At 38.0% G+C, this 27,500-nt stretch overlaps 1 protein-coding gene across 1 annotated transcript in view; it reads left to right on the forward strand.

The window, feature by feature from the left end:
- LMOD3 (leiomodin 3) overlaps positions 1-27,500 on the forward strand; it is a 174,560-nt gene that overhangs the window by 77,671 nt on the left and 69,389 nt on the right. The window contains exon 2 of the mRNA XM_044077902.1: positions 26,382-27,500. This exon is cut by the window's right edge and continues 606 nt beyond it. Within this exon, the coding sequence (XP_043933837.1) occupies positions 26,382-27,500 (1,119 nt within the window). The remainder of the gene's footprint in view (positions 1-26,381) is intronic.

Raw genomic sequence — 27,500 nt, forward strand, 5'->3', positions numbered from 1 at the left:
GTGTATTTGTGGTAGATGTGTACTGGTATGTGCGTGGTAGAGTGACTGTGGGGGTATTACCAATGCCTGAATGTGCAGCAGTTTAGTACCATGGCAAGCAGTGATCTACATGTCATGGGAGTAACTACAATTCAGAGACATGCAATTGAGCCAATAATGAGATCTTATCCTGGCACAGCTAACATGTCTGTGAATAGCAAAACTCAGCATTATGGGAGCAGGCCTATGGCTTGTGCTAGGTCCTTTAATGAATTCACAGAATAGTCTAGAATTAGATAGCAGTAGCAGCAAAGTAGCAATATAAGAGTCCAGGAATGGCAATTTATTTAGTTGTTAATTTTATTTGGTTATTCATTTCATTTTGTTAACAGGGTATGCAGACTGATCAGAAAACCTATTTCAGTCTTGGATGACTTGGGATAATTAAGAAAATACAATGAATAAAGGAGACATCAGAATGTATACATTATTACAAATTTAAGCATGCAACAAATGGCAGAATATAAGCATTAGTAACAGACATGTGAAATAATCTCTGCTAAATGTATATAGAAGAAAACACAGCATAATCAGGCATCACCATTGGTAACAATGAAAAATGTTGAGTCTTTCAGCTTTTCCCGGTTAGGGGTCGCCACAGCGGAACTCCAGTCAGCTAATGATTGGTAATTGATTTTTACGTGCCGAGTTACCAGCTCTGATGCACAACCTTCAACGAAGGTACGCCCATTCACGCATGTGTCCACGCAGAAGACGCTCTAGCTGAGAATCGAACTGGACAGCGTCTTACTGTGAGGCGACAACGCTACCGCAGCAATGCAAAATATAGTTGTTTTATATGGAATACATATATACACTATTAAAATTAGCAGCAAGAGAGTGACCATGTGGAGATATTAACTATGTCAAGTCTAATGTGGAAAGAGGTGGAGTAATGGGAATGCCCACAGTTTGTCAAAGTTCATATTGCATGAGGTTAAGCATGTATTCATAGACTTAAAACATATTGAAAATAGGTAATGTATTGTACAGATGTTGAACTGCGGTGGTGGTGCTGCGGTAGCGTTGTCACCTCACAGTAAGACGTTGTCCTGTTCGATTCTCAGCTAGAGCGTCTTCTGTGTGGAGACATGCGTGAATGAGCGTACCTTCGTTGAAGGTTGTGCATCAGGGCCGTCAGCTCGGCACGTAAAAATCTACTGCCAATCATTAGCGGACCAGAGTTCTGCTGTGATGACCCCTAACTGGGAAAAGCCGAAAGACACAACATTGTACAGATGTTGCACTTTCTCAATATGCTTAGGCCTCAGGTAAACAATCTGCCTCTGGTCTGTGACTTAGAGTTACAAATGGTTATAGGTATAAGCATAAGCAGAATATGAAGATAAATATATGCTAGAGTTTGTATAACACTTAAACAAATGGAGAATGTAAGATATGTTACAATTTAAAAGGCAATCTTACCAAGAATGTAAGATATGTTACAATTTAGAAGGAAATCATACCAATTTCTATAAACAAGTTAAGTTAAGTCAAGAGCCACATGCTCTAGGGATCTAAACCTCACCACAACGATAAATAGGACATGCTGGAGGGATAGATTCCTGTCCCAGAGACTCCCCATGCTTTGGAACAGGATTCCAATCTACATTAGGCAGAGCCCCGCACTAACACTCTTCAAGAGAAACCTTGACGAGTGGATGGGAAACAGAAAATTTACCCTGGGGATCAATGCAGTGGCTCTGCTGGACAGAGCCACAGGGAACTAATGGCTCTGCTGGACAGAAACACAGGGAACTAATCTAAGGGGGCAGCGAAAGCCAACACATTCTGGCTAGGCTTATAGATGCCCTCGGGCAGATAGCCTAGTACTTACCTATGAACCTATGAATCTAAGGAAACTATTTAAATTATATATACTCGTGTATGTTTAGAGTGTCCATGCTGAATACTATAGTTCAGGGGTTCCCAAAGTGTGTGCCACAACACCCTGGGGAGCTGTGGTTTCCTCACAGGAGCGCCACAAACTAATAAGCTTAGCTGCAAAATAAACCGGAAATCTTAATTCAAGTGCCCAAAGGGAAATTGGCTAAGCTCAGCTTAAAATGTCCTCCAAGCGAACCTATGTTGTGGTAGTAAATAGCTTTAAAAACATGCCCTTTTTAGATCACCAAGTGCCCATCTCACCCTCCACCCCCTCCAGCATTCAGCAGCTTCCAGTGCCTCTGTAAAATTATTCAAATATTAAACAAAACTTACAAAATATTTTTGTCTAAATATCTCAGGACATTTGCCATTTTTTAGGGTTTTTTTTCACAAGACACAACTGTCAAAAGAGGGACAGATGGTAACTCTATTACTTTTGTGTACATACCGCTGCTTTCTGAAATATTTAATGGAAAATACATCACTTCCTGCTAAAACACTAACTACATTATTTAGTGATTCTGTTAATTCAATTTCTCCCTCTCAGTTTGAGGCAAGAATAAGCAGCTACTAATACGCAGTAACAACATAGTAATCAATGAATTACTGTCAGATACTACCAGTAACACGTCCTCTGAACTGCAGCAATGGAAATTTCATACCAAGCGTAACAACAATGGAAAGCTATATGGGTATGAAAAAAAAAAACACAGGTTACTAATAAATATGCAGCTACTACTTAAAACATCCAGTCTTCCAAACGAGACTCTTATCAATCCTTTTTATACAGGGATTAGTGTCACATTAATAGTGACAATTGCTTAAAGCCAATGTTCACGTACTGCTGGTGGAGAGTAACGGTGTTATAATAAGCCATCTATGAATTACAACAGAGAAAACAGAAACATACAAAATGAAGCAAGTATTAAACAGAGAACCTGGAGCTGATCCAAATAAAGCGACACAAACTGTCACTAACTTAACAACTACCTAAAATGAACTTTGCGCGCATGCGTTTCAAATCTGAAGTATGCGCAGTCAAAACAGGAAACTTCCTGTTGTTGGTACAGTGTTGTTTGACAGTGGTAGTGAAACAGGTAGAAGCACACCTGCAGCAATCTTAGAGGGATACTATACAGGGGATTAATCCCTTTGCAAACGTGTGATGCCCCCACCCCCAAGCCAGTGTTATGTTCCGGATAAACTGAGAAACTGAGTTAAGGTTGGTTTGTTATTTTGTTTTTGGTTACTTTTAGGTAGACTCTGGTGTAAACTGCTGAGGAAAGAGCATCATACTTTAGTTGTCAAAAATGAAAATGCCAGCTGGTACGGTGTGATGTTGAGCATGTTTCTAACCCTGTCATCATTATTCTCAAGTAACCACATATTCTCAAAATTTTAAGCACGTCACATCATGGAGGTATGCCGCATATGCAAAAGTAAACTAAACTGGACATGCACGTTTCTTTGAATCAGCACTTCCACATTGAAAGGTTGCTGAGCTTGATAAAGCATGTAACCTGAGATACGTCTCAAATAACATTTTCATGATGAATTGAAAACACTCGACACGTGGAATTGTATAGAGACTAATGAGCGCCAATCTCTTATTGCACTGCAGTTTTTTGTTAGGTACAAAAACACAGACTCTAGTCAGTGATCAGCATCCTTACTTTTCGATACAGCTCTTAAGTACATAAGGATACTAATGATGTTCAGTTTATTTACCAAAATGTCTTAATGTGCAAAGGGCAGAACTTCACTTGATTTCCAAAGTAAAACCTTACTGTGGTAAAGTCGTACTTATTTCTCAACCCTCCTCAACTTTGACTCAAATTTTAGCTCTGCCCCTCTTAATCGGTTGTAAGACTGGTAACCTTTAGGGAAAAATAGTGAATTATACTAGTAAATAATGACAATAATTAGAGCTGTAGATTTATTTTACTTCAGAAAATGTATGCTTATTCAAGTTAACAGTAAGAACATTTTAAAAAAGTGTTCCTGATTTTTTACTGGATTTGTCCATAATTCTGAGGAGGTTTGACCCTTATTCAGTTGACAGCTACATGTACTTATTTCTACAGTGAAAATGAGCGGTACGCATAAATCCACCTCTTATCTTGTATTACTGGTTTCATTAAGTTAAATATCTTTATCCTTAAGTCCTTCCTCATATTTCTTCATGTTTATAAATATTAATACATTCTGGGCAAAAGTGAAGAAAGGTGTACCTGTCAGGTTCCCAAAGTGTGTGTCGCAGCGCCCTGGGGTGCCGCGGCTTCCGCACAGGGGCACTTCAAACTAATAAACTTAGATGCAAAATAAACCGTGAACAGTTTGTGATTTATTTTGCAGCTAAGCTTATTAGTTCACTGTGAACGAAGTCTAGACCTACACTGTAGCTTTTTAGCAGAATTGGCATCAAGTATAGCAGCGGTCCCCAACCACCAGGCCACGGACCAGTACCGGGCCGTGGAGCACATGGAACAGGGCCATCAGGTAATTGATTGCCTGTATGAGTGTGCGTGTGTCTGTCTGCATGTGTGAGTGAATGCGAGCACGAAAGCAAAAGAGTCTGTGTGTGTGAGAGAGATCAGGAGAGTGACAGCAATGTGTGAGTGAATGCAGGAATGAATGAAGTAGCTGTGTGTGCGTGTGTGAGATCAGGAGAGTGAGAGTGATATGTGAATGAATGCAGGAAGGAATGAATGAAGAAGTGGCTGTGTGTGTGTGTGTGTGTGTGTGTGTGTGTGTGTGTGTGTGTGTGTGTGTGTGTGTGTGTGTGTGTGTGTGTGAATGAATGCAGGTATGAATGAGGAAATGGCTGTGTCTGTGTATGTGTGAGATCGGAAGAGTGAGTGGGATGTATGAATGAAAGGGATGTATGAATGAATGCATAAGTGGGTGTGTGGCATGTGGGTGTGACAGACAGTGTGAGCGATGTGTGAATGAATGCAGGTATGAATGAGGAAGTGAGTGTGTGTGTGTTTGATCAGGAGAGAGTGAGAGAGCGATGTGTGAGTGAATGCAGGTATGAATGAGGAAGTGACAGTGTGTGTGTGTGTGTGTGTGTGTGTGTGTGTGTGTGTGTGTGTGTGTGTGTGTGTGTGTGTGTGTGTGTGTGTGTGTGTGTGTGTGTGTGTGTGTGTGTGTGTGTGTGTGTGTGTGTGTGTGTGTGTGTGTGTGTGTGTGTGTGTGTGTGTATGATTGGGAGAGTAAGAGTGATGTGTGAGTGAATGCAGGTATGAATGAGGGAGTGACTATGACTGTGTGAGAGATCAGAAAAGAATGAGAGCGATGTGTGTGTGTGAATGCGTGCATGAATACAAAAGAGACTCTGTGTGTCTGTGTGTGTGTGTGTGTGTGTGTGTGTGTGTGTGTGTGTGTGTGTGATGGGGGGAGAGAGTGAACAGTGAGAGTGATCCCTGGCAGCAGCAGCAATGAGGTCTGTGCAAGTCTGGACCATACCACTGGACACATGCCTCTCACCCTCTTAGATCAATAAATCTGGACAAAGCCAAACATAGTGGGGGTACAAAGGCACAAAATAGGGACACTTTTAAATACTGCTCTCAAAAACTTAGAAAGTTGATAGAAATGCAGGTTTTGCATTAGCATGAATTTTCTGAAGGAATGAAGTATGAAACTCAATTGTCTGTCATTATTTTCTGACTTCATCCTCAATGATCTGCCAGTGATTTGCCAGAAAACAATAATTTTATGAGAAAATACCAAAAATATGAGGCAAAAATCTGGACATTCTGCAAAAATCTATATAGTTGAGAGGTATGCTGGACAGAGCCAAATAATAGGGACAGATTTTAAATATTGCTCTTATAAACTTAAAGTTAATAAGGTTGCCATTAGGTTTGCTTACCTCTCAACCATAGTAGATCAAGTCTTGTTAAACAAATGTCAAATAAATAAATGAAATATATAGTTGTATACTGTATAAATATACAAGGAAGACAGATTAATATAGTGTCTGACTATTCAGTATCTCTGAAACAACTGCATTTGTATTCACTTTCTTGGTGAGATTTTAATTTTTTTCTTGAATTTTATCACATCACTGATGTGTCTTCTGCAGTAGAAGTCAGTTTATATGTGGGTACCCCTACAAATGCATCTTCAGAGCCTAAAGGAGGATAAGTGAGTTTCCTTTCAAACAATTTACATCTGAGTAGGGTTGTTATGTAGTAATTTCTAGCAAGGGAGCATGGTTCTATTTGATACTAGCAGCCAATGATATTTAGAGTGTGTGGTACAGTGGTGTTCTCTGTTGTTATAGAAATGAATAAAACTGAGAATTTTATATTCTATGATATCATCTGCCTGCATAACGTTTGTAGCACTCCAGTTAACTGTTTTCCCATGGACACAGTGCCTTTTTCTATCAGTTCAGCCTCATATGTCTTCAGAAAAATAAACTGAAATAGGTTTGAAAACAGTGATACCACATTACTAAGCTATAAGTAAAAATTCATAGACACTAGGTGTAAATAGCCGAAGAAAATAATTAGTCTGTAAGAACCCAAGAAATTGAGCTAAATTAAAACCATAAAATACTAGCTGAATTAACATACATCATAAGACCTGAGCTCCAACCAAATATTGAATAGACATTTGTCAGAAATACAGAAAAATGTAAAGTATTCAAGTTTCAGACTCAGAAAAAGATAAACCGGGAAGAGGTTAATTAATGTCATTAACAGCAAGGATGTCACAATAATAGTGAAAATTAGTTGTGTAAATAATACCTTTTTAGTTTAATACAGAATAATTTAGTAGAAATAAGGCTAGCTCAAGGGATACTGGCAGAGTTAATACATTTCTAAATATCAGGTAAAATAACTAAGCAGTACAGTTAAACGAGCTTTTAATAGACAGATGACTGAAAGAAGGAAGACTTTTTTTTATTGAATATTGAATAAATGGAACAGATGGTTAGTATTTATTTATTATTTATTTGCTTTTGTTTACTGGGAACAATGCCATTAAAATATGACTAAGACGTGAACAACAAAGATTATTACATAAAATACAGAATAGTGACCATCTGGTCACGGATTGAATGTGTAAGCAGAATTTGGCTGTAGAGAGTAATAAGGATTTAGTCTGGCCATATGACATCACAGGAGAAGAAGGTGTATTATGGTTAAATAATTAGTCTTGGATGAAAAGAGCAGGCAGAGGTAGTGAGGAAGATATAGAACTGATGTGAAGTCATGGTAGATTACTGATTGAGATCCTATAATATACACTGGGGAAATTATGCAGGGAATGTTTTAGTTTAGATTTGAAGGAATGGTGGCTATCAATTTGTTTTTTTGAGATGCAGATGCAATGAACAATTTATTCTCTGAGCGCAGATGTTTGTTTGGTGAGTATTCGTATAGGAGATTGATTAAAATCTGAGCATTTACAAGGTTGATGTATTAGTTTGTGGGTAACTGTTAGATGAGAAGGTGTGAGGTAATAATTTAGCTCAAGCCAGTTTAACTCCTTTTGAGGAGGGTGATGGTGATGGGATCGAGGTAACATTGGACAACTTTTGTTTTTAAGGTGGCTTGCAGATTGGTAGGAACTGGAGAAAAGCAAGAAGTAGGTAAGCTGCAGATAGAGTTTTCCTGGCTGAATTAGTGAGAAAATGCCTAACTCTATACAATAGTCCTAGTTTTTGGTTTGCCTTTTTATGGCTAGTTGGATGTGGATGTCAAATTTCAAGCTATCATCAATTGTGATGAAGAGTAGTTTGGTGCTGGGTAGAATTGTGATTTTTGTTTAGAGATACAGCTGTGAGGTGTGATTTGTTGAGGGGAAAGAGATTTGGGATTTATACAAATAATTTAGCTTTCTTAGGATTTAGAATTAACTGAGAGTTGTTGAGCCAGATTTCAAAATAAACTTTGTAAGATATTTAAATGTAACAATCTGTTTTCTAATAAAATGTGTGCAGATAATATTAGAAAAGATAAGTGAGAGGGATATTTCAAAGAAGCATGTGATAATTAGTATGCCAGTATGAAAAGGATCATGGTTTAAAGTTTGGAAGAAATAGTAAAACATATTTTTTAGGAGGTAATATTATTTTGTTGAGTTTTAAATTGAGGATATATTGCTTGTACAGTGCTGTCTAAATATTATTGTTCCATGTTATGCTTAGAGGACTTTGCTGGAGCTCATAGCTGAGGTGATCTCTGTGCCATTAGGTAAAACAAGTGATGTATTCATCAAAGAGACAGCAAGCATTATACACACAGGACAATCACGAATTAATCAATTCACAGGGTAGTCATAGATTCCAACCCATGCTGTTACAAGAAAAGAACAGCAAAGGCTAAAAGGAACAAATATTTTAAATTATATTGTATCCTTAACCCTGAAAGTCTTTAATCTGAAGAGAAAGAAGAAAACAAGAGACAGTGTGTTACAAATGTATTAGAACTGTATGTTGTGTATATCAAACTGAAGGTACAGAAGTATGTCTGAAAAGGGTTTGTACAGTACTGAGCTTAAAGATGTATCCACAGTGTACCCTACTGGGAAAGAACAGAAATGTATATCAACTGTTGTAACTGTGTAAATGTATATATTTTACCAGTGGGAACTGGAATACAGAAGGTTAACTTGCAAAACTTCAGAAAAATAGTTGAAATTAAATTATTTTATAACTGTGCCATAAAAGATGGTTTCAATGCAAGAAGTAGACAGGATGTCTTTTATTGTTTTATGCTTTTCAGCAGCTGCAAAGCTCTAAGGCTATGTATTTTTCACATGTAGATGCTAAAGGCTGGAAGTTTCAAGCAATGGGGGTTTAGCTTGGGAACTAGTCAGTTGATAAGAAGTGATGTCATCCTGCAAGCTAACCCAGCAGTAACATTTAAGATATTAATTTAAAAACTCTCTGAGAGAGACAGAGCATTTTGCATTTTGTCTTTGACCTGACAGAATCAGCTGGAAGAGTCACTCATCAAACTTGTCTTGCCTGGCTCTGTTAGTAAGTTAACTAGGGTACAGTAATTTTGCTTAGATGCAGACAGGAATATAGTGAAGTATAGCTTAGATGTTTATTTGAGACTGTCCTGCAATGTTGTTTTAAGTATTTCATGTGATTTTGAACTCTGATGTAAATGTGATTATTTACTGAGTATTTTCTTGTTCTTTTATTATTTATTATTAAATATATTTAAACATTTTATTGTGGCTGATATTTGTGAGAAATATTTAAGTTCTGAGAGTACTTGGATATTTATTTGCTGACACTGTGTGGGCCACTCCTAAATCATAATAGCCTTGCTCTTGGTCAAACTACCATTTGGATTAATAGTAACATCACATGGTAAGAATGGACACCTTTTGTTAAGGGCCTTAAAGTGGCTGGTGGCAGTGAAAACTATCTTATATTCTGGGCAAAATCTCAAAGAGTGTGTGTGTCAGCTACTTGAGCAGGGACATAAAGTACTAGTTGGACAGCAAGGGTGCTGGAGGTCTTGGCTTGGCCACTCAGCTGAGATCTCAGCTCTATAGCTGTGCCAGTGGGGAGTCTTACAGGGGATCTGGAGAAAGAGGGAGAAACCAGTACTGGACTGACTGTCGTCTCTGTGTGCTCTTAAGGAAAATTTCACTTTGCTGTGTATGTACTTGTCATCCTCCCAGTGTGAACGTCCCCCACTATTGCCAGTGGTGACTGAGGTTCCTTGATTACTGGACCAATGGTGGGGCATCACACAAGTATCTACCATATAATGCTGTCTCATTCTTTTTCCTCTTTTCAGTACTTTAAAGATGGACATAGCTTCATAATACAGATCAATTGCAATTTTTATGAATATCCTAAAAGTAGTTAGTCAATTAGTGGGGGAAATACCCAGAAATATCTCCTGCCTACCCACTGGAAATGGTTAATGTTCCTTTTAGATTTAATAAGAAAAGATGAACATCTAAAGAACTCACAAGGCAACCTCTCTGACTGAAACAAAACTATAAATAACAGAAGCCATATTTAGATTCAAATTCCTAAAAAAAGAGAGAGGAAATACAGCACACATCATGTCATTTGCTACAAAATTTTCTACAAAATGTGTAGTACTTTATTCATAAGCACACATGAAGAAATGCTTAAAACATCATTTTTATTATTTTTTTAACAAAACAAATATGAATGTTTTTTCAAAGTAAACAATATAATAGGTACCAAACATTGTTACTCATGAAAATGTCTATAACATGGGTGGCATTTCACTACATATTTAAATCTTCATTTTTGATAACTAACAACAAAATAGCATGACAACACTCAATTCTTTTCAAAAACATATGAATACAAAGAATGCAGCAGAGTATGGTAAGCATAAAAGTTGTACAGCATATTATATCTAATATTACATTAATATCATTTATGTTTGTACTACGCTATTTGCCCTAGTGGGTCATTTTAAGTTTAGCCAAGTTTCCCATTCCAGAGGTAGGAATCAAACTTGTACTTTGTGTCTATGAGGTAAACATATTAACCATTATGCCAAACCCGTACTAATGGCTTTTGATCTCTATCTTTAGTATGTCACCACTACCTACCATGACTCTAAAAAGTGAATCATAGTATTCCTTGGGGGTGCATAGTCATTGCCCACTTTTCTTGAATGATACACTGGAGATCCTGGTATGCTAATACATACCAGGCACTCCTGTGCTTTGTACAAGAAGTAGTTCTGTGTAGCCTAACAGTTCTACTGTGTAAGGCAGCTGCTTGCTGCACAGCTTGAATTATCATGTAGACAGAGCAGCTACTTGGTAAGGCACGGTCTGCATTACTCAGCTTTTTTACATCACACCACTGTACATTGCAACCATGAGTGAATCACATACATTTGATATGCTGATATGCAGGCAGTTCTGAGGTCATTATCATATTATTTTAATGAGGGGATTTGGTAGGATCTCACCTGCATCATGGAGGGGTGGGGTGGGAAAAGGTAGTATGTGGCAGCAGGTTTGCCTGCATTGTATAGAACTCCATCTCTAGAATATAATTTTCTACTGCCCAGAGTAGATGTTGTATGATTTTTATGCAGCATTGGATGCTGAACAATGTACTAGAAGGGTAGGTGGATCATTGCAGCAAAGGCTGTTAAAGCAGCTCTGTGTCTGCTACTAGAATGCTATGATTTCACAGTTTATGCCAGTGGCCCTGAGTGTAAAACACCGTTACCAGGTTTATGAATGATCAGAGGGCATGCTCACTGGAAGAAGATATATAGGATATAATGGAGCAGGCTCATGCAAACAGTCTTGTGCATTAGAGATTTATGTGACAGACAGTGCACTGACCACCATTCTGTCATACAAAGAGTCCTACTCAGTAGCATAGCTTGTTTCTGAACCTATTCTATGGTGTTTAATAAGGAAATGCCCACAAATTGTTTATCAACAAAAATGTGTCATTTTCCACTTTTGAATAAACAGCTCAAAAAATAGGCATGGAGAGCAATGCATTACAAATGTAAACATTATTCATGCTACATCAGCCTACAAAATGATTATGACCTCATTTATATAGATATCTTTTAAAATGCATGTACTGAAAAGGTGAGCAAAAGGTCATGCATTTTGTTAGTGTGATTTTTTTTCTGCAAATACTGTCTTTTTGTAGTTCATATTGAAATAATTTTACAACTAGAATATGTAATGAAGCACATTCAGAAGTTTAGAAACTAAGTCCCTTGTCACATTTGACCTTAAAAACTTGTTCTGGTTAGTATTCATAATCAATAGATAGTACACGGTGTGTTACTATGCTGAAAGGAAGCGCTTATAGCTGTGTAGCTATTCTTCAAACCAGCTTGTGCTATAGGGCAATGAGAAAAATGTCTTGGAAAATGGGTAAGTAAATGGCCATATAATAGCATACAAATGAACAGGCATAGTTTAAGTGCATAACAAGATATAAATAAACATCTGCAAAAGCGGGTTGAGATTAATAGCCAGCAAAAGTGAAGGCACACAAGTAGGTGTATCAGGTTATAAAGATAAAAAGCACACTCAAACTTGTGGATTTGGAACCTCGGAAAATGCTAGAGATGTACAAGCTATAGTACAGCTTGACTTGATACTTGTAAGAGCCACAAGGTCACAGGTTGCATGACTGATGAAATTACAGACAAAGAATAACATACTATTAGCTAACCAGCCTGCAGCTGGCAAACTGATTCCATGTGGACAAAGTTATTCCCTGGACATTGGCTAATGTGTGACCCAAAAACTGGATCTGGAGGAAAGAGTGGACTTTCTCTAATAGTGAATACTAAAGTATGGGTGGCTCCTATCATTTAGCTACAGGGACATTTCAGAGACAAACAGGGAACATAATGAGTATATCACAGGCATCAGCATTCCTCAATAAGTGTCTTCTACACACTGGATGAGTATATCTGTTTCCCTAACCCAGAAAGGGAGAGAGCCATCATCATGCATGACTTCTAAAACATTACCTACCTCTCCAATGTACTGGCAGTTATAGACTGCAAACATGTGGCAATAAAGGTCCTACCTGGAGTCCATAGACAGCAGTATATTAATAAGAAAGGCTAGCATTCCATCAAGTGCCAGGTAGTGTGCAACTTACAGGGGCTGAGAGCCAATGCATCTTTGCACAGCACCTAACGGTGTCAATGATTCCCACATCTGGCAAATAAGTCATCTATACTGACATTTATTGCACAAAGAAATTCCACACAGCCACCTAATAAGTAAGCACAGTCGCACTAGTAGTCCCACTTATCTACAGTCAGAAACAGTATGTACCTATGCCTCACCCCCTTATATTCCTGTTTCATTTTACATGACAAATAATATTTCCTGGATCCCTGGTTGATGATACCTACAAAGAACCCCCACAGTATGTCTAAAATGTAATACATCACCACTCACACACCTACCAGAAATGTTAAAGAGTGAGTGCTCTACCTGCTAAAAGACTAGTTCCACTGCCTAGACACATGTGGGGAGACATTGCAGAATGCACCTGCCACAGCCTGCAACCTCTATATAGCCTGCTGCATACTACATAATATGGTTGGTAGAAAGCAGGCAGACCAGCATTCAATCCTAGGAACCTCTAAACTCCAGGCCCACTCACAGCCACCATTCATCAACACACTCTTGCAGTGATGACTGATACAGCAATGAGTACCCACACCACACACACACACACACACACACACACACACACACACACACACACACACACACACACACACACACACACATGCACAGCATTGTGCAATGTATACAGTAGTACAGGTGAAGTGACAATGTTTAGTCCAGCTCTATGGGCACTGACAAGTGCATGGCAACAGAGCCGTATCAGACAGAACAAAGCAATGCATGCAATGTTATTTAAAGGCTATGATGCGCAGTACATAGTGGCATCACGCTTTCATAGGTTCATAGTTTATTACTAGACTAATGACCATTAGGGTCCATACATGCATAGCCACACCTCCTCAACCATTTGGATCCCATGTATCATACAGTGGTGCATGTTACTAGGCAGGTACTTAAGGATCTGTAGGGGGGAAGTTAGTTAGGATAATACTTTTCTTATTGAGGGCCTCTATCCATAAGGGACATGGCGATCAGATCAGGGGTAAATTTACAATTTCCTATTATGTCAAGGTTTCCTTTGAATAGGGTCAGGTATGAACTCCGTATTACATGGATGGGGAATCTGTTACATAGTGTAGGGATTGTTTGGGACACATATCTGTCTCTCTAGCATGTTTGTTGATGTCACAAGCAAAGTTCAGATCCCTGGATTTAGCATTTTTGATGCTGTTTGCTCTGAGCATGTGCAAAAAGATCCAGCAGGGCTGGTCCAAGGAAGCTCTGTAAGACAGGCAAAAATCCTCTATCAGCAGCCTGTAGGAGAATGAATACAGAGACAGAGCCTTTAGGTGAACAGTGCAGGACAGGATACTCAGGCTCTGAATTTTTCTGTTGAGAAAACTTTGTGGGCATTCTAGCTGTTGCAAGTGTCTGATTAGATACATATCAAAGAGGGCACTGTATCCAATGATTGGTTTGATACGGGCTGAATAGAGTGGTACTATAACTTCCTTGGACCTAGATGCCATGCCCTTACCTATAAGTTGGGCAACAAAGAATGATTTTCTTATTATACTGGGAGTTTATGCTGTCCTGAAGAACCAAACACAATTGTATGTTTCACCACATAAAGGTTATTTTGAAAGCTGTATTTTATGATAATCCTTAACTTGGTAAACACAAATTCCTGAGCCAACAGCAGGGATTGTTCTTTTTACTTTATTTCTTCCTCCTCCAATATTCTTACAGCAGCTTGCACATGATACTGGATTATAGTTTTTCTTCTAGTGCCTATAGTAATTTGGTAACCAGATGTCTTTTGAATTTTATATCTTCTCTATAGACTCCTTTCCCAACTTAAATACATTTTGTTTCACTTTTTCCATCGTTCTATTTAACTATACCCCTCTTACTATATAAATTTTATTTAGGCTTACAGCTGCCCATACCAAGGCATTCACACTAATATCTACAATAACAAGCCTTATAGCTTAATGGGCAAATACATTTGCCAAAAAGAAGCCAATAGTTCAGTGCAATTGATTGTTTTTACTTGCACATACCTGAAATTTGGCTCTTCTCGCTCGGTTTGCCCTTCCCTATGCTTGGGCTCAATCTGCTCCCCTACCCTACCCCTTTTCTACCCATGCTCCTGACCTTTATACCTAACAAGCCACTCCCCTAAGCCACACCAACCTCATTTCTGTATAGCCACTCCTCTTCTCACTTTCTTCAATCCACATCACCATCTATCTTCACTCCATGTCACCTTACTCACACAATACCCAAATTGTACAATCTCTTCAGGCTAATACCCCCTACCTAATCTCCCCACTCTAACCACAAACTACATAAACGTATAGCCACACCTAAATCCCTACTCACTCCTGTAAAGATACTTACTAAAACTTCAGAACAACGCAGCAACACTTTGTCCGAGCAAAATGTGGCCCCTAACCTTTACATGAATAATAAGCCTCACCATCACTTCACACTTAACGTCCTACCACTACATAGCAACTCAAAATTTCAGACTAAATCTCCTACCTGCCCTACCCATTCACAAGACAAACCAGCATTTTTAGTAATATTTCCTTCTATCTATAACATCTCAAATCTTGACCTTGCCACATTCAACCCCACACCAACTAAACAACCACATTTCCTCAAAATATAACACATCTATAATCAAATACCGAAAAGCTATAATCCAAATAGTATCCTGAATCAAACATAGTGGAGACATGCACCCAAACCCTGGCCCTATGAACAATAACAACCTCCCCTACTAACAAACAAATAACATTCTAACCTCCCCCAGGAAGGCAACAGATCTCCTTATACTCAACATAAACATAAGGAGCATACTGAACAAAATCCCAGAACTACACACTAACCTGACCCTCTACTCCCCTGACATAGTCCTCCTCACAGAGACCTGGCTAAAACCACGAAACAAGTACAATGACTTTGTTCCACCTGATTACAGTGTTCTTAGATGAGACAGAATATCCAAAAGAGGTGGAGGCATTGCTCTCCTCTTCGAATCAACCTGACCATTGAAATGTTAGTCAATGAACAACCCAAGTTCAATAATGCAGAAACTATGTTTACTAAAATGAAAATCAACTGAAAAAAACACTTACATTTAATTGGTACTTGTATACCCCTGGCAATAACACTGACACAGTAGAATCCATTTTAGACTGGACATTCCGAAACTTTTCCCCAAGAAATAATCATACTAGGTGACATTAATATCAACTGGTCCTCCTGTAACTCACTCCACCTCATTAACCACATTAACCTACATGGTTTCACTCAACTAATCAAAACCACAACAAGGGTAGATAAAGCATCAAAAAAGGAGTTCATCCTAGACTGGATCCTTACTAACAAACCACCTCAATCCTACCTCTCAGGGTCTCTCCCAGAGACCCTCACTGACCACCTTCTCACCTTTATAATTAGACACCAAGTGAATCCATTAAAATCCTCCACCCTCCAACACATCCGGTACACAAAGAATTTCAAAACCCATGAATTCATATGTGCACTTAGTCAATGCAACTGGAGACCACTTTCATTTCTCCCTTTCAAAAGTGCCAAAGACAACTTCAATAACACTTTTCTAAACATTCTAAATCATCTTGCCCCATCAGACCTAAATCCAACTATGCACCCTGGCTGACCAGAGATACCCGTTTACTACTAAAACAAAGAGATAAAACATGGGACTCATGGTGTCAAAATAAAACTCAAACTAATAGACAGGCATACCACGAACTAAGGAACAAAGCCAAAAAACAAATTAGGACATACAAAATTAACAACTATATAGGCATTCAAACCAAACATAAAAATAACCCACAAAAATTCTGGGCTGCCATTAATAAAATCCTACAACCAGGAAAGACCAGTACTCCACCCCTAACTTTGATACCACCACCAATAACACTGCCACCCAATTCAACGAACACTTCATCAAATTCATCCTAGCTCTCACCAATAACAGTTCTCCCACTTTGTGTCCAAACCTATCTTCCATATCAGCAGACCAAAACATCTTCTCCTTACAGACTGCACCAACTAGCACAATATTTAAATACCTGAATAGGCTTAAACCTACAACCCTGGCCTCTGACAAATTACCTGCAGAATATCTAAAGATCGCAGCAAAAGCCATCTCTTACTCAGTCTCCATGATCATTAACTGCTCTTTATCAGAACAATGCATTCCTTCTCTGTGGAAAATTTCACACATAATACCACTCCACAAAGGAGGTAACTCTGTGGAACTATCTAATAATGGTCCAGTTGCCATCCTTTATCTAAAATCCTCGAAAATGTATACATTCACAAATAATGCACTATCTCCTCACTAATAAACTGCTAACCAACACCAAGTGGATTTTGTCCCAATCACAGTACTACCACAGCCTTTATTAGCTTTACCAATACACTACACCAACATCGAAACAATGGTAACCTAGTATCCAGTGTATTCCTTGATCTCTCTCCAAGGCCTTTGATACTGTCTCCCATCCCAAACTCCTTTCTGCTCTCTCTGATCTTAATCTCAGCCACTACACATGAGTGTGGTTTTAAGACTATCTAACCAACTGCCAACAAGCAGTAAAATGGCTAAACTCCTTATCTCCCCTCCTACCTGTCACCCTAGAGGGTCCCCAAGGATCCATCTTGGACCTCTTCTTTTCAACATATTCACCAACCAACTCCACAAAGCTACCCAGCATGCCACTCTAGTCCAGTACACCGATGACTCAACTCTAATCTGCTCTGCCCCATCATTCCCTCAACTCCCAGAATTGATACAAGAGTCCTTTACTGCTGTTGAAACCTGGTTAGCCAACTCTCAACTAATACGTAACCCAACAAAACACAGCTAATGATATTCTATCCCACTAGAGCCTTAGACCCCATACCACCATTCACAATATTCTCAGCTAATAACACCCCTATCACACCTGTTCAACACACCAACATACCAAACCTCTAGGGGATATCATAGATATCAACATGAAAGTCAATATGCACATTGCACAGACAATAATGAAAGTCCATAAAAAACTTGGAATCCTATACAGATGCAAAACATACCTCACCAATGACAGTATAGCCACCATTGCAAGAATCCACCTACTATCCAGACTCCTCTATGCTTCCCCATACTCATCAACCTAAACAAAGCAGACTTTAACAAGCTAAACACCTGCTATAAGAAAATAGCTAGGCTTGCTACTGACTTACTCTTCAGAACACATCATTGCATAGCAATCAAGCAACTGTCCTGGCTGGAATTACCCAACCTGCTCACATATAACAGGCTTACAATAGCCCACCAGATTTATTTATTATGTATTTATTTTCAGTTTGATGACCAGGGAAGTCCACTGGGTCCGGGGAGCCCATTTTCAGTGGAGGCCCAGGGAGAAAAGCTCCAACATTGCAGAATACAATAAAGATACAAATTACAAGTAAATACTGTAAAAAACACAGGTATAAGTGGACATACAAGCATATTTACAAGTTTGAAGAAATACAAGCATATTTACAAGTACAAAGAAAAGTATATACAATAATTGATCTAGGATGAAAAGTGTAGTTAGCAAGAAGTGGATACTAGTATGATTGAAGTATATGTATACCAGCTATTAAACAAATAGTATATTGGGCTTTCAAGGATGGAGTGTCGCGTAGGAAAATAAAGGTGAGTTTGTGTTATTGAGAAAGCTAGCGTATAAAAGATGGAATCAAGTTGGTTGTAGAGGGTTAGAAGGGAAAGAGCTAGGTTGGAAGAATGCAATTACATTTCCAAGTGGAGGAGAGGTAGGAATGAAGTTGTGTTTTAAAGTTTTCAACATTCTGCACTGTTCTTAGGGAAGATGGGTGGGAGTTCCATTTTTTGGCTGGGGAAAAAGAGAGAAGTAGTTGTCCTGGTGTATGATTCATTTTATGGACAATAATTAAGTTTTGTTGTGCAGATCTAAGAGTTCTATTTGGAACATAGGGGAGAAAGATGTTTGAGAGGGCAGGGCACTTGGTAGGGTTGAAGAGTAGTCTGTGAGCTGTAAGTAGTCCAGATAGTTTGGAAGTTCCAGACAATTTAGAGAGAGAAGGGCAAGGCAGTGGTGTGAGGAATTTTTGCTGTTAGTGATGAACTTGGCTATTTTGTTGTAACAGTTTTCTAGTTTTGCAGTGAGGGAAGCAGATAGACTGGCTAGTAAGGGAGCGCCATACATTAGAGAGGGAAGGGGGTAAGTAGTGGCAAGAGTATGCCTGGTATGGGGTAAGAGGAAGCGATTATTCCAGTATAGCAAACCGAGTTTTTGGTGGGTTTTCTTTATATTTAGAAGAATATGATTATCGCATTTTAGGTTCTCATCTATGGTTACACCTAGTAATTTGGTGTGGGGGACGATTTCGCTAGGGGAGTTGTTTTGGCTTAGAACTTGGAAAGAGGCTTTGTCAAAAGGGAAGGTTTTTGATGGTAGGAAGATTAATATTTTAGATTTGTTTGCATTTAGGGAGAGATGGTTTTGGAGCATCCAGGCCTCAGTGGTTGAGAATGCAGTTTAGGTCTTCGTTAGAAGTTCAGGGATACTGGTGGCAGAGCAGACAAGAGCAGAGTTGTCTGCATATTGTATGACTTTGGCATTGGGGATAGAAGAGTGGAATGTATTAATAAAGATATTGAACAGCATAGGACCAAGAATAGATCCCTGAGAAACACCGGTAGTAGTAAGGAGAAAAGGAGAGATACTTTTTTTTCCATTTTACAGCCTGAGATCTGTCAGATAAGTAGCTGGAGAACCAAGAGATGGTAGTTTGAGAGAGATTTAGGTCAGAGAGATGGCCCAGAAGATGGGAGTGGGAAACAGTATTGAATGCCGTAGAGGTCTAAAAGTATTGTGGATACTATTTCCCCGGAATCTCGGGCATGGTTGACTGTGTCAAGGAAAGAGAGAAGGGCTGTGGTAGTGCTGTGGCTGGGTCGGAATCGATGTTGGGTTGGGGTGAGGATGTGGTTTTGAGTTAGGAAAGTCATAAGCTGGAGATGAATGCAATTTTCTAAGATTTTGGAGACTGAGGAGAGGATTGCTATGAGGCGGAAATTAGAGTTGTTAGTATTTTTACTGCCTTTCTGAAGGGGTAGAGTGTAGGCTGCATGCCAGAGTTTAGGGACATAAGATTCTTGCATGGATCTATTGATTAAAATGCTGATAGGGAAAACAATCCCAACAGCGGCAGATTTGAGGAAAATTGAGGGCATATTTTCTGGGGCATTGGAGCAGGGTTTTAGTTTGGAGAGAAATATTTTTATGTAATTAGTAGATATAGGTTTAAGGTTGAAAATAGAAGGGGAGATGGAATCAGTAGGAAGGGTAGGTGTAGGCATAGAGAGTGGACTGTTGTTTGGAAAGGTTTTGGTAAGGTCAGAGATGGTGTCAATAAGAAAAGAGTTGAATGATGAGGCTAACTCTTGATCAGATTTACTAGGGTCAGGACAGGGTTTATTTTTTTGTGCATAGATCTATATTATCCTGAAAGAGTTCATGTTCTTCAAGGACAACTTTATATCTACTCTAACAAATGCCTATTTAGATCCACCAATAAAGCATGGTTGACATAGGCAAAAGCAATACCATCCCCATAAATATTAGGACCACTGAAAACAAAAATAATTTCAAAAAACTCCTCTGGTCCTATTTACATAGTTCTTGGTTATGTAATTATTCTCACTGTGGGTAGCTTCACTTAATTAGATCATATCATACCTTAATCTTCTATGCAAGCTTGCAACAGCTCCTTTCTATACTCTTAATCAATGTGTGTTTACTGTACTAGCCACTGATGAATTTAACCAAATGACTGAACAAAATGTCCTTTCAAACACACTGTGCTCCTTATAGTATATTTACTTTCTGCTACTTTCTTATAGGTTCATAGGTAGGTACTAGGCTATTAGCCCTAGGGCCTATATAAGCCCAGCCAAAAAGGTACCCTGGCTTTTGCCACCCAGGAAAATTATTTTCCTGTGCCACTGTCGAGCAGAGCCACAGAGGTGATCCCTGGGGTGAATTTCCTATCTCCCATCCAATCATCAAGATTTTTCTTGAAGAGTGCTAATGAGGAGCACTGGTTGACATAGATAGGTAGTTTGTTCCAGAGTATGGGAAGTCTCTGAGACAGGAATCTATCCCTCCAGCATGTTCTGTTTATTGTGGTGACAAGGTTTAGGTCTCTAGAGCGTGTAGCTCAGAGGGATTGGGATTTCTTTAAGTGGAGCATGTCCAACAGCTCTGGGTTTGACATAGCTTTGTATGTTAGGCAGAGATCACCTCTGAGTAGATGATATGCGACGGAGTAAAGCTGGAGTTTTTTGAGACGGTCTGTGTAGGGCATCTGTTTGAGGCTGGCAATCCTCTTTGTGAGGTATTTCTGTGGCCTTTCCAGTTGTTGTAGATGTCTTGTGAGGTACATACCAAAAGGGGCATTGTACTCTATAATGGGTCTAATGAGTGATGAGTAGAGGGGAACAATGACCTCTTTTTTTCTGGATGAGAAACTTTTTGTGATGAGGTGTGCCACGTAGCAGAATTTCCTGACTACTGTGGCGATGTGATTATCAAAGGAGAGACTACTGTCCACCTGTGTCCCAAGGTCTCTTATCACACTTTCAGTGTTAAGTATACTACCACCTATGTTGTAGTTCGTGGGTACAGCGTTTTTAATAAAGGGGATGACAATGCACTTTTTGGCATTGAGCTTGGGGCCATGGCTTTGACACCAGGCATCTGTCTCAGTGAGGCCCTTTTGTAGTGTTCTATTTCTGTTTTTATATATATATATATATATATATATATATATATATATATATATATATATATATATATATATATATACACACACACACACACACACACACACATACACACACATACATGTATGTGTTGAACACTCATTTACAAGCTTTATGAGAAAAACTCCAAGATACACAAGACTACTATACAGCTATAAACGGATTCACTTTATAACCTTGAAATACTGAAATCTTGAATTTCAGTATCTCAAGACTATAAAGCTGAAAATGCAAAATACAGAAACCCCAAAAGCACGAAATTCAAAATCACGACTTTTAAATACACCCTCCACCACACAAACACACATACACCTTCCTACCCACACTACAACAAACAAAACACACACAAACACAACAACACAAATACAAGAACCTACCCCAAGGTCATACTAAAAAGACACTAAACCCACCACTACACACTCTACATTCCCCTCGCACAAACACACATCACATACGTACAAACACCACCATTCTCAACATTTACACACTCTTACCTACGTACCGTAACCTACACCTACAACTTCCCAACACACTAACATACACTAAAATCCCTACCCAAAACCCTTAACATATAAACACTTAACCTGAATCTCCAGCTATCCATTAACACAGCGCACCACCACAACCGCTGATTCGATATTACCGGACTCAGTTATGTGGACTTTCGTGCAACTGGTCTTTTGATATTTTAGTCTCAAGATACTGAAATTTGAGATTTCAGTATTTTGAGAATGTGAAGTGTACCCCTATAAACACATATGCAATCCTGGTTTAGGAAGACATAAGATCAAATTCAGAAGTTGAAAGATTAGGAAAGAAACAGTGATAAGAAACAAATTATGAAAATATAGCACGGTTTTGGAATGAATTTCTTAAAATCACAGTATAAACAATAAATTATCAATAAATTACACAATTACACACACACACACACACACACACACATATATCTATATCTATGTATATGTATATATATATATATATATATATATATATATATATATATATATATATATATATATATATGGGTTCCCTTCAGAAGCTTGAGATACTGAAATCTAGAATTTCAGTATTTCGAGCCCAAGAAGTCGAATCCACATAATAGCAAAAGCTTAGAAGCGCGAAATTCAAAACCTTGAATACTGGAGGTTTTTGAATTTCGTGCTTCTAAAGTTCTGCTATGGTCATGTATTCAGGTAAGTGTGTATGTGTGTGTGTTAAAGGGTTTGGGTAGGGGCTGTGGTGTGTGTCAGTGTGTTTTGTTGCTGTGATGTGTGTGTGCGAGGAGAATGTAGCTTTTGTGGTGGTGCTTTGTGTGTGTTTGTATGTAGTGCAACCTCGGAGTGAGAATATTTAAGTAAGGGGATGTGGGGGGTGCAGGAGGGCTTACCCCCCTGCTTTCATGTAGTAGAGTGATTGTGTGTGTGTGTGTGTGTGTGTGTGTGTGTGTGTGTGTGTGTGTGTGTGTGTGTGTGTGTGAGTGTGTGTGTATTCGAGGTTTTGAATTTTGCGGTTTTTAGTTTTCATTGTTTTGTGGATTCAACTTCTTGGGCTCGAGATACTGAAATTTGAGATTTCAGTATTTCGAGCTTCTGAAGTGAATCCAGATATATATATATATATATATATATATATATATATATATATATATATATATATATATTGCATAATACATATATAAACAGCAACCCTTACAAAATACCAGATGCAGAAATCACCATCAGTAAAAGTATTGGGCACCAAATAAAAACTCTACTCACTAACAAATAAAAGTTTTTTACCAGAAGCAAACCCTTCTGCACCCGCATGTTGGGGGCTATGTCCCCACATCCTTGCTACAATTATATACCAACATTGAGATGGTACGACAGCCAAGAAAGAACACAAACCCAAATACGGAGTTATGCAGTCTTACATAACTAAAAGCCAGGATTTCCCTGCTTCCCCATACATTCCCTTACCAACTCCTACCTAGCAATTACAAAAAGAATTCTCCTCTTACCCAAACATTCTCCTACCTATTACTACCTACCTGTACCACTGAAGACAAACATTTCACTATAAATACACTCACATATATAAACTTAAATGTCAAGTAGCACAAACTGTTTGCCCCTTCAACCTTTTAAATTGTACCCATATCTCTGTCTCTGTATGTATGTATGTGTATATATATATATATATATATATATACATATATATATATATATATATATATATATATATATATATATATATATATATATATATATATATATATATATATAAAATGAAATGCACACACACATTTAATATAGTGGTAATCCCTTAATCAATGCCAAGGGTAGAATGCTAATAAACATTTGATGAAGTGGGTTGCATGTTGATAAAAATACCTGCAAGTATCATTGCTAAGACAAATGCATTTATCCAAACAGCAGAACCCAATAAAATGTTAAAGATGAAAACATATATCTTTTAAATTGCATACAGAATTTTTTATCTACATTCTTGGCATGCCATCACCGTTCATATACACCCTAAGTGCCTCAGTAACAGTTTATGTACTCTCTTCACATGTCATCAGAGCTACCAAAACTCCCCCAGCCTTATTTACATTACTTGCAAAAAATAAAGTAACATTTTGTACAACACACCACACACACACACACACACACACACACACACACACACACACACACACACACACACACACACACACACACACACACACACACAATATAGACACTCATACCAAAAACACACTAGTTTATTTAAAACAACCCTCCAACCTTCCAAATCAAAATATGTAATTAAGAGAACACTAAAATAAAATAAAAATATTACATAAACTGGAATGCAGATTACATTTCCCATTCTCTACAATGCAGTCAGGAAAAATGCATTTAAATACTTGCACATACAGAATCTCCATTCACAACCCCCAAAACAATAGTGCTCATCTAAATAAACCATCTAGATAAAGAAAAATCATTTTCAGTAAAGCAAAAAAAGATGAAATATAAAACTAAAAACTAAAATAAAAACACTGCAACTAGCCAGCCAGAAAGCAGCATTAACAACAAACAGATCCAAGTATAGTAATTACATTTTACTGGAAAATAAAACATAAGAACAGAAAAAACAAATCTTAACATTGCCCTCACTAGGATACTGAAATGCATCAGAGGAACTGTCGCTAAAACAAATAAAAAAAACAGTAAAATTAAACATAAAGACCTGAAAGTAATTAAGTACAGCAGCTGTACAGTGCAAAATCATTAGTTAGCATTTGGCTATCTATCTATACATAATATGTGACATATACATGTATGTAGTCACATAGTACAGGTATATATATATATATATATATATATATATATATATATATATATATATATATATATATGTATATGGGTGTACTTTTGAAGAACAAAAGTTCAGTACATCGAACTTCAAAAGTACACCCACACTAACACGAAAGTGCACTTTCATGAACCCGCTAGACCGAACGGGCTAGCAGTCACAGACCTTAGGGTTAAGGCACGGGTTAGGGTAAGGGGATAGTTAGTAGGGCTATCACCTTACCTTGACCTGTGCTCTAACTCTAAGGTCCATGACTATCGCACCACAGTGGAGGACATAGCCCATTTTTCAAAGTTCTCCATTGTGGTGCGGTAGGTTTGGTCTAGTGAGCTTAAGTGAAAGTGCACTTTTGTTAAAGTGCACTTTCGCTTAAGTAGGGATGTACTGACCCATTTTGAAAAAGTGAATTTTCGTTGTAGGAAAGTACACCCATATATATATATATATATATATATATATATATATATATATATAGGTCTAGTGCTCTACATCGAAAGAACACTTCTTCGAATTAGAGCAGGAGACCCATACTTCAGCAAAAGTTCATGGAAGACCCCCCCCAAAAAAACACTAAAACATGTTTTTACAGGGGGGCAAGCCACCCTGCACCCCCCATGTGGGGGGCACACCCCTACTTAAATATACCAACTCTGAGATCACACTACAGCAGGGAAAAGGGAATATTTCCATTCCGCGCTGTAGTGTGACTGCCGAAGTCAATATCCGAAGTTTCATTACTTTGAACAAGTGGACTGGGTGAAGTGGGTTTGAAGAAGTGAAACTTCGAACATCTGCACTGATCCTACATATATATATATATATATATATATATATATATATATATATATATATATATATATATATAAAATTATAAATTCTGCTATGTTTGAGAATTAGTTCAGTTTTCTGCTGTTAATATTTTTTGTGGTCTAATTTATGCACTCTTAAATTCCTGTTTGAAACTCTTTGCTTAATCAAACTAGAATTAAAGTCTGTGCTTCCCCCCAACTCTTCTCTGGAAAAATGTCCATACAATTATCGTTATCTTAGTTATCTTATTCTACTAATTTTCAGCTTCATGTTATGGCCCAAAATCTCTCACCATTTAGTTTCCTTGAAAATCAACCTTCTTTCACCTATATATTCAAAGAGATATAAGAAATACATAACTCAGTGAGTTTCTTCTCTTTCAAGGAAGACATCATAAGGTCTTTAATATGACTGTCCCTTGAAAACTCCTTTTGTTTTTATTCTGTCTCCACTGTTCTTATGTTTGTTTATGTAGGACTGGGGAACTAGTCTATAGAACTACTTAAATTTGACAGGAGTTTGTTTGTCTTTTCGGGTTTTTCCCGGTTAGGGGTCGCCACAGCGGAACTCCGGTCCACTAATGATGACACAATTCTTTATATGTTTAATCCCTCAATTATTTTGCTTTCTTTGTTGTTATTGTCTTGTTTAGTGTTTTTTTTTTTTGCACATCTTAGCATTATTATTATTTAAAGTACTGTAATGCTTTTTACAGACCCATGAACATAGTTAGATACATTAGCTTTGTTTCCTTTATTTCTGTTCTTCAACATACTGGAACGTTTGAATGACTGTATTTTTTATATAACAGAGAGATGCTAACCACCTTGAAGGCGAAGAAGAAGAGGAAGAAAATGAAAACGAGGAGGACATTGTGGAAAATGGCTTCCAGGATTCAGAAAACACCCCCATTCTAAGTTCTGACATATCCACCAATGGTTATATAGAAAAAGAGCTACAAAATTATGAGCTGAAGGAAACAGTAGAGAGCCTTGTTAATCAGAATAGCAATTCACTGCAAAATATGTCTGAGGATGAGCAAATAAAGGTAGAAAACAATAAGTATACTGAAGAAAATGAACACAACATTGAAACACAAGAATCGTCATCACCAACTCCACGACTGGAAAATATACTCCAACATACAAAAGAAGGAGCAGAAGAAAACAGCGAAGAACAAAACCAGAATATACAGGTGGAAGAAGAGGCTACAAATGGTGTATTACCAGACAAAGATAAACCCACAGAAGCAGCAGAAAATGATGTGGTAACTGAAAGCCCCAAGGTAAATGCTGAAAGCACAGAAAAATCTGAAAAAGTGATATCAAAATTAAGTCTACCCAAGAAGTTGTCTATTGAACCAAATTTCATTAAGATGACAGCAAGACCATCAGGAAACCAAACAAATTTAGATGAAACTTTGGCGAAAATAAGAAAAAATGATCCAGCTATTAATGAAGTCAATCTCAACAACATAGAAAATATTCCAAAGCAAATGTTGATTGACTTTGTAAATGCATTGAAGAAAAATAAACATGTAAAAGCCTTCAGTATAGCAAATACAGGTGCTGATGATAATGTGGCCTTTGCTTTAGCTAATATGCTACGTGAAAACAAACGTGTTGCTACTCTAAATATTGAGTCTAACTTCATTTCAGGAAAAGGCATCGTAGCTATTATGAGATGTTTGCAGTTTAATGAAACTCTTATGGAACTACGATTTCATAATCAAAGGCATATGTTAGGACACCATGCTGAGATGGAAATTGCCAGACTTTTAAAAGCCAATACCACATTACTCAAGTTAGGCTACCATTTTGAAGTTGCCGGTCCTCGGATGGTTGTTACAAATTTACTTACCAGAAATCTTGACAAGCAGCGTCAGAAAAGGCTAGAAGAGCAAAAACAACAGCAAATGAAAGAACATATG

The sequence above is a fragment of the Protopterus annectens genome, chromosome 7.part0 (assembly GCF_019279795.1).
Source record: "Protopterus annectens isolate FY-2018-M chromosome 7.part0, PAN1.0, whole genome shotgun sequence".
Classification (NCBI taxonomy): domain Eukaryota; kingdom Metazoa; phylum Chordata; order Ceratodontiformes; family Protopteridae; genus Protopterus; species Protopterus annectens.